At 56.9% G+C, this 9,264-nt stretch overlaps 1 protein-coding gene across 1 annotated transcript in view; it reads right to left on the reverse strand.

The window, feature by feature from the left end:
• Positions 1-9,264, reverse strand: part of GBA2 (glucosylceramidase beta 2) — a 331,889-nt gene that overhangs the window by 208,982 nt on the left and 113,643 nt on the right. Inside the window, exon 6 of the mRNA XM_063957477.1 lies at positions 8,842-9,081. Coding sequence (XP_063813547.1) covers positions 8,842-9,081 — 240 coding nt within the window. The remainder of the gene's footprint in view (positions 1-8,841; positions 9,082-9,264) is intronic.

A 9,264-nucleotide genomic window follows, 5' to 3' on the forward strand; every position in this document is an offset into this window, starting at 1 on the left:
TCCCTCCAGCAGGCGGGGCTACAGGTAAGTCACACTCACAGTTTATCTTACCCTCTCCCTCCAGCAGGCGGGCTACAGGTAAGTCACACTCACAGTCCGTCTTACACTCTCCCTCCAGCAGGCAGGGCTACAGGTAAGTCACACTCACAGTCCGTCTTACCCTCTCCCTACAGCAGGCGGGACTACAGGTAAGTCACACTCACAGTCCGTCTTACCCTCTCCCTCCAGCAGGCGGGGCAACAGGTAAGTCACACTCACAGTCCATCTTACCCTCTCCCTCCAGCAGGCGGGCTACAGGTAAGTCACACTCACAGTCCGTCTTACACTCTCCCTCCAGCAGGCAGGGCTACAGGTAAGTCACACTCACAGTCCGTCTTACCCTCTCCCTACAGCAGGCGGGACTACAGGTAAGTCACACTCACAGTCCGTCTTACCCTCTCCCTCCAGCAGGCGGGGCAACAGGTAAGTCACACTCACAGTCCGTCTTACCCTCTCCCTCCAGCAGGCGGGGCTACAGGTAAGTCACACTCACAGTCCGTCTTACCCTCTCCATACAGCATACAGGACTACAGGTAAGTCACACTCACAGTCCGTCTTACCCTCTCCCTCCAGCAGGCGGGGCTACAGGTAAGTCACACTCACAGTCCGTCTTACCCTCTCCCTCCAGCAGGCGGGGCTACAGGTAAGTCACACTCACAGTCCGTCTTACCCTCTCCCTACAGAAGGCGGGGCTACAGGTAAATCACACTCACAGTCTGTCCTACCCTCTCCCTCCAGCAGGCGGGACTACAGGTCAGTCACACTCACAGTCCGTCTTACCCTCTCCCTACAGCAGGCGGGACTACAGGTAAGTCACACTCACAGTCCGTCTTACCCTCTGCCTCCAGCAGGCGGGGCTACAGGCAAGAGACGCAGTCTGTCTTACCCTCTACCTCCAGCAGGCGGGGCTACAGATAAATCACACTCACAGTCTGTCCTACCCTCTCCCTCCAGCAGGCGGGGCTACAGGTAAGTCACACTCACAGTCCGTCTTACCCTCTCCCTCCAGCAGGCGGGGTTACAGGTAAATCACACTCACAGTTTGTCTTACCCTCTCCCTCCAGCAGGCGGGGCTACAGGTAAGTCACACTCACAGTCTGTCCTACCCTCTCCCTCCAGCAGGTGGGGCTACAGGTAAGTCACAGTCTGTCTTACCCTCTCCCTCCAGCAGGCGGGGGTACAGGTAAGTCACACTCACAGTCTGTCTTACCCTCTCCCTCCAGCAGGCGGGGCTACAGGTAAGTCACAGTCTGTCTTACCCTCTCCCTCCAGCAGGCGGGGCTACAGGTAAGTCACACTCACAGTCTGTCTTACCCTCTCCCTCCAGCAGGCGGGGCTACAGATAAATCCCACTCACAGTCTGTCTTACCCTCTCCCTCCAGCAGGCGGGGCTACAGGTAAGTCACACTCACAGTCCGTCTTACCCTCTCCCTCCAGCAGGCGGGGCTACAGGTAAGTCACACTCACAGTCTGTCTTACCCTCTCCCTCCAGCAGGCGGGGCTACAGGTAAGTCACACTCACAGTCAGTCTTACCCTCTCCCTCCAGCAGGCGGGGCTACAGGTAAGTCACCCTCACAGTCAGTCTTACCCTCTCCCTCCAGCAGGCAGGGCTACAGGTAAGTCACCCTCACAGTCCGTCTTACCCTCTCCCTACAGCAGGCGGGACTACAGGTAAGTCACACTCACAGTCCGTCTTACCCTCTCCCTCCAGCAGGCGGGGCAACAGGTAAGTCACACTCACAGTCCGTCTTACCCTCTCCCTCCAGCAGGCGGGGCTACAGGTAAGTCACACTCACAGTCCGTCTTACCCTCTCCCTCCAGCAGGCGGGGCTACAGGTAAGTCACACTCACAGTCCGTCTTACCCTCTCCCTACAGCAGGCGGGACTACAGGTAAGTCACACTCACAGTCCGTCTTACCCTCTCCCTCCAGCAGGCGGGGCAACAGGTAAGTCACACTCACAGTCCGTCTTACCCTCTCCCTCCAGCAGGCGGGGCTACAGGTAAGTCACACTCACAGTCCGTCTTACCCTCTCCCTACAGCAGGCGGGACTACAGGTAAGTCACACTCACAGTTCGTCTTACCCTCTGCCTCCAGCAGGCGGGGCTACAGGTAAATCACACTCACAGTCTGTCCTACCCTCTCCCTCCAGCAGGCGGGGCTACAGGTCAGTCACACTCACAGTCCGTCTTACCCTCTCCCTCCAGCAGGCGGGGCTACAGGTAAGTCACACTCACAGTCTGTCTTACCCTCTCCCTCCAGCAGGCGGGGCTGCAGGTAAGGCACACTCACAGTCCGTCTTACCCTCTCCCTCCAGCAGGCGGGGGTACAGGTAAGTCACACTCACAGTCTGTCTTACCTTCTCCCTACAGTAGGCGGGGCTACAGGTAAGTCATACTCACAGTCCGTCTTACCCTCTCCCTCCAGCAGGCGGGGCTACAGGTAAGTCACACTCACAGTCCGTCTTACCCTCTCCCTCCAGCAGGCAGGACTACAGGTAAGTCACACTCACAGTCCGTCTTACCCTCTCCCTACAGCAGGCAGGACTACAGGTAAGTCACACTCACAGTCCGTCTTACCCTCTCCCTCCAGCAGGCAGGGCTGCAGGTAAGTCACACTCACAGTCCGTCTTACCCTCTCCCTCCAGCAGGCGGGGCTACAGGTAAGTCACACTCACAGTCCGGCATACCCTCTCCCTCCAGCAGGCAGGGCTGCAGGTAAGTCACACTCACAGTCCGTCTTACCCTCTCCCTCCAGCAGGCGGGGCTACAGGTAAGTCACACTCACAGTCCGTCTTACCCTCTCCCTACAGCAGGCGGGACTACAGGTAAGTCACACTCACAGTTCGTCTTACCCTCTCCCTCCAGCAGGCGGGGCTACAGGTAAATCACACTCACAGTCTGTCCTACACTCTCCCTCCAGCAGGCGGGGCTACAGGTCAGTCACACTCACAGTCCGTCTTACCCTCTCCCTACAGCAGGCGGGACTACAGGTAAGTCACACTCACAGTCCGTCTTACCCTCTCCCTCCAGCAGGCGGGGCTACAGATAAATCACACTCACAGTCTGTCCTACCCTCTCCCTCCAGCAGGCGGGGCTACAGATAAATCACACTCACAGTCTGTCCTACCCTCTCCCTCCAGCAGGCGGGGCTACAGGTAAGTCACACTCACAGTCCGTCTTACCCTCTCCCTCCAGCAGGCGGGGCTACAGGTAAGTCACACTCACAGTCCGTCTTACCCTCTCCCTCCAGCAGGCGGGGCTGCAGGTAAGGCACACTCACAGTCCGTCTTACCCTCTCCCTCCAGCAGGCGGGGCTACAGGTAAGTCACACTCACAGTCTGTCTTACCCTCTCACTCCAGCAGGCGGGGTTACAGGTAAATCACACTCACAGTCTGTCTTACACTCTCCCTCCAGCAGGCGGGGCTACAGATAAATCACACTCACAGTCTGTCTTACCCTCTACCTCCAGCAGGCGGGGCTACAGGTAAGTCACAGTCTGTCTTACCCTCTCCCTCCAGCAGGCGGGGCTACAGGTAAGTCACACTCACAGTCTGTCTTACCCTCTTACTCCAGCAGGCGGGGTTACAGGTAAAACACACTCACAGTCTGTCTTACACTCTCCCTCCAGCAGGCGGGGCTACAGGTACGTCATACTCACAGTCTGTATTACCCTCTCCCTCCAGCAGGCGGGGCTACAGATAAATCACACTCACAGTCTGTCTTACCCTCTCCCTCCAGCAGGTGGGGCTACAGGTAAGTCACACTCACAGTCTGTCTTACCCTCTCCCTCCAGCAGGTGGGGCTACAAACAAGTCACACTCACAGTCTGTCTTACCCTCTCCCTCCAGCAGGCGGGGCTACAGGTAAGTCACACTCACAGTCTGTCTTACTCTCTCCCTCCAGCAGGCGGGGCTACAGGTAAGTCACACTCACAGTCCGTCTTACCCTCTCCCTCCAGCAGGCGGGGCTACAGGTAAGTCACACTCACAGTCCGTCTTACCCTGTCCCTCCAGCAGGCGGGGCTACAGATAAGTCACACTAACAGTCCGTCTTACCCTCTCCCTCCAGCAGGCGGGGCTACAGGTAAGTCACACTCACAGTCTGTCTTACCCTTTCCCTCCAGCAGGTGGGGCTACAGGTAAGTCACACTCACAGTCTGTCTTACCCTCTCCCTCCAGCAGGTGGGGCTACAGATAAGTCACACTCACAGTCTGTCTTACCCTCTCCCTCCAGCAGGCGGGGCTACAGGTAAGTCACACTCACAGTCTGTCTTACCCTCTCCCTCCAGCAGGCGGGGCTACAGGTAAGTCACACTCACAGTCTGTCTTACCCTCTCCCTCCAGCAGGTGGGGCTACAGATAAGTCACACTCACAGTCTGTCTTACCCACTCCCTCCAGCAGGCGGGGCTACAGGTAAGTCACAGTCTGTCTTACCCTCTCCCTCCAGCAGGCGGGGCTACAGATAAGTCCCACTCACAGTCTGTCTTACCCTCTCCCTCCAGCAGGAGGGGCTACAGGTAAGTCACACTCACAGTCTGTCTTACCCTCTCACTCCAGCAGGCGGGGTTACAGGTAAATCACACTCGCAGTCTGTCTTACACTCTCCCTCCAGCAGGCGGGGCTACAGGTAAGTCACACTCACAGTCTGTCTTACCCTCTCACTCCAGCAGGCGGGGTTACAGGTAAATCACACTCACAGTCTGTCTTACACTCTCACTCCAGCAGGCGGGGCTACAGATAAATCACACTCACAGTCTGTCTTACCCTCTACCTCCAGCAGGCGGGGCTACAGGTAAGTCACACTCACAGTCCGTCTTACCCTCTCACTCCAGCAGGCGGGGTTACAGGTAAATCACACTCACAGTCTGTCTTACACTCTCCCTCCAGCAGGCGGGGCTACAGATAAATCACACTCACAGTCTGTCTTACACTCTCCCTCCAGCTGGCGGGGTTACAGGTAAGTCACACTCACAGTCTGTCTTACCCTCTCCCTCCAGCAGGCGGGGCTGCAGGTAAGGCACACTCACAGTCCGTCTTACCCTCTCCCTCCAGCAGGCGGGGGTACAGGTAAGTCACACTCACAGTCTGTCTTACCTTCTCCCTACAGTAGGCGGGGCTACAGGTAAGTCATACTCACAGTCCGTCTTACCCTCTCCCTCCAGCAGGCGGGGCTACAGGTAAGTCACACTCTCCCTCCAGCAGGCAGGGCTACAGGTAAGTCACCCTCACAGTCCGTCTTACCCTCTCCCTACAGCAGGCGGGACTACAGGTAAGTCACACTCACAGTCCGTCTTAACCTCTCCCTCCAGCAGGCGGAGTTACAGGTAAGTCACACTCACAGTCTGTCTTACCCTCTCCCTCCAGCAGGTGGGGCTACAGGTAAGTCACACTCACAGTCTGTCTTACCCTCTCCCTACAGCAGGCGGGGCTACAGGTAAGTCACAGTCTGTCTTACCCTCTCCCTCCAGCAGGCGGGGCTACAGGTAAGTCACACTCACAGTCTGTCTTACCCTCTCACTCCAGCAGGCGGGGTTACAGGTAAATCACACTCACAGTCTGTCTTACACTCTCACTCCAGCAGGCGGGGCAACAGATAAATCACACTCACAGTCTGTCTTACCCTCTCCCTCCAGCAGACGGGGCTACAGGTAAGTCACAGTCTGTCTTACCCTCTCCCTCCAGCAGGCGGGGCTACAGGTAAGTCACACTCACAGTCTGTCTTACCCTCTTACTCCAGCAGGCGGGGTTACAGGTAAATCACACTCACAGTCTGTCTTACACTCTCCCTCCAGCAGGCGGGGCTACAGATAAATCACACTCACAGTCTGTCTTACACTCTCCCTCCAGCTGGCGGGGTTACAGGTAGGTCACACTCACAGTCTGTCTTACCCTCTCCCTCCAGCAGGTGGGGCTACAGGTAAGTCACACTCACAGTCTGTCTTACCCTCTCCCTCCAGCAGGTGGGGCTACAAACAAGTCACACTCACAGTCTGTCTTACCCTCTCCCTCCAGCAGGCGGGGCTACAGGTAAGTCACACTCACAGTCTGTCTTACTCTCTCCCTCCAGCAGGCGGGGCTACAGGTAAGTCACACTCACAGTCCGTCTTACCCTCTCCCTCCAGCAGGCGGGGCTACAGGTAAGTCACACTCACAGTCCGTCTTACCCTGTCCCTCCAGCAGGCGGGGCTACAGATAAGTCACACTAACAGTCCGTCTTACCCTCTCCCTCCAGCAGGCGGGGCTACAGGTAAGTCACACTCACAGTCTGTCTTACCCTTTCCCTCCAGCAGGTGGGGCTACAGGTAAGTCACACTCACAGTCTGTCTTACCCTCTCCCTCCAGCAGGTGGGGCTACAGATAAGTCACACTCACAGTCTGTCTTACCCTCTCCCTCCAGCAGGCGGGGCTACAGGTAAGTCACACTCACAGTCTGTCTTACCCTTTCCCTCCAGCAGGTGGGGCTACAGGTAAGTCACACTCACAGTCTGTCTTACCCTCTCCCTCCAGCAGGTGGGGCTACAGATAAGTCACACTCACAGTCTGTCTTACCCTCTCCCTCCAGCAGGCGGGGCTACAGGTAAGTCACACTCACAGTCTGTCTTACCTGTAGCCCCGCCTGCTGGAGGGAGAGGGTAAGACAGACTGTGAGTGTGACTTACCTGTAGCCCCGCCTGCTGGAGGGAGAGGGTAAGTCACACTCACAGTCTGTCTTACCCTCTCCCTCCAGCAGGTGGGGCTACAGATAAGTCACACTCACAGTCTGTCTTACCCTCTCCCCCCAGCAGGCGGGGCTACAGGTAAGTCACAGTCTGTCTTACCCTCTCCCTCCAGCAGGCGGGGCTACAGATAAGTCACACTCACAGTCTGTCTTACCCTCTCCCTCCAGCAGGCGGGGCTACAGGTAAGTCACAGTCTGTCTTACCCCTCTCCCTCCAGCAGGCGGGGCTACAGGTAAGTCACACTCACAGTCTGTCTTACCCTCTCACTCCAGCAGGCGGGGTTACAGGTAAATCACACTCACAGTCTGTCTTACACTCTCCCTCCAGCAGGCGGGGCTACAGGTAAGTCACACTCACAGTCTGTCTTACCCTCTCACTCCAGCAGGCGGGGTTACAGGTAAATCACACTCACAGTCTGTCTTACCCTCTACCTCCAGCAGGCGGGGCTACAGGTAAGTCACAGTCTGTCTTACCCTCTCCCTCCAGCAGGCGGGGCTACAGGTAAGTCACAGTCTGTCTTACCCTCTCCCTCCAGCAGGCGGGGCTACAGGTAAGTCACACTCACAGTCTGTCTTACCCTCTACCTCCAGCAGGCGGGGCTACAGGTAAGTCACAGTCTGTCTTACCCTCTCCCTCCAGCAGGCGGGGCTACAGGTAAGTCACACTCACAGTCTGTCTTACCCTCTCACTCCAGCAGGCGGGGTTACAGGTAAATCACACTCACAGTCTGTCTTACACTCTCCCTCCAGCAGGCGGGGCTACAGGTACGTCATACTCACAGTCTGTATTACCCTCTCCCTCCAGCAGGTGGGGCTACAGATAAATCACACTCACAGTCTGTCTTACACTCTCCCTCCAGCTGGCGGGGTTACAGGTAAGTCACACTCACAGTCCGTCTTACCCTGTCCCTCCAGCAGGCGGGGCTACAGATAAGTCACACTAACAGTCCGTCTTACCCTCTCCCTCCAGCAGGCGGGGCTACAGGTAAGTCACACTCACAGTCTGTCTTACCCTTTCCCTCCAGCAGGTGGGGCTACAGGTAAGTCACACTCACAGTCTGTCTTACCCTCTCCCTCCAGCAGGTGGGGCTACAGATAAGTCACACTCACAGTCTGTCTTACCCTCTCCCTCCAGCAGGCGGGGCTACAGGTAAGTCACACTCACAGTCTGTCTTACCCTCTCCCTCCAGCAGGCGGGGCTACAGGTAAGTCACACTCACAGTCTGTCTTACCCTCTCCCTCCAGCAGGTGGGGCTACAGATAAGTCACACTCACAGTCTGTCTTACCCTCTCCCTCCAGCAGGCGGGGCTACAGGTAAGTCACAGTCTGTCTTACCCTCTCCCTCCAGCAGGCGGGGCTACAGGTAAGTCACACTCACAGTCCGTCTTACCCTCTCCCTCCAGCAGGCGGGGCTACAGATAAGGCACGCTCACAGTCCGTCTTACCCTCTCCCTCCAGCAGGCGGGGCTACAGGTAAGTCACGCTCACAGTCCGTCTTACCCTCTCCCTCCAGCAGGCGGCGCTACGTGTAAGTCACACTCACAGTCCATCTTACCCTCTCCCTCCAGCAGGTGGGGCTACAGGTAAGTCACAGTCCGTCTTACCCTCTCCCTCCAGCAGGCGGGGCTACAGGTAAGTCACACTCACAGTCCATCTTACCCTCTCCCTCCAGCAGGTGGGGCTAAAGGTAAGTCACAGTCCGTCTTACCCTCTCCCTCCAGCAGGCGGCGCTACGTGTAAGTCACACTCACAGTCCGTCTTACCTGTAGCCCCGCCTGCTGGAGGGAGAGGGTAAGACGGACTGTGACTTACCTGTAGCCCCACCTGCTGGAGGGAGAGGGTAAGATGGACTGTGAGTGTGACTTACCTGTAGCCCCGCCTGCTGGAGGGAGAGGGTAAGTCACACTCACAGTCCATCTTACCCTCTCCCTCCAGCAGGTGGGGCTACAGGTAAGTCACACTCACAGTCCGTCTTACCCTCTCCCTCCAGCAGGCGGGGCTACAGGTAAGTCACACTCACAGTCTGTCTTACCCTCTCCCTCCAGCAGGTGGGGCTGCAGATAAACCCACATTTACTTACCCTCTCACGCACGGCAATCCCCAGAGTGAAGGGGTTGGGGCAGGAACAGTGATGTAACAGGACACCAGTGACTGGAACCCCGTTGTTGTGCAAATTAAATGGTTCATTCCAGTGGCCCCCAGCTCGGTCAGTTTTGGCCCCGCTGCCGTTTCTCATAGAGAACATAATGGAAACCTCAGTCTCCTCATCACTCGAGTTCTCCACATCCCAAATGAAGACAGCCAGTGGCAGAGAGGAGTCCTGCGGAAAGAGGAGATGCGGATCAGATAAAAGGTCACTGAACATGGCGGAGCAGTACTGCGACACTGCCAGTGTGTGCACCAGGACATACACAGCTTAGTATAATGACAGCAGTAATACAGAGAGTCCTACTTCCACCGTCACATCCTACAGCTGAGATAGAGAGCGAGAACCTGCTCAGCC

The sequence above is a fragment of the Pseudophryne corroboree genome, chromosome 1 (genome assembly GCF_028390025.1).
Source record: "Pseudophryne corroboree isolate aPseCor3 chromosome 1, aPseCor3.hap2, whole genome shotgun sequence".
Classification (NCBI taxonomy): Eukaryota; Metazoa; Chordata; class Amphibia; order Anura; family Myobatrachidae; genus Pseudophryne; species Pseudophryne corroboree.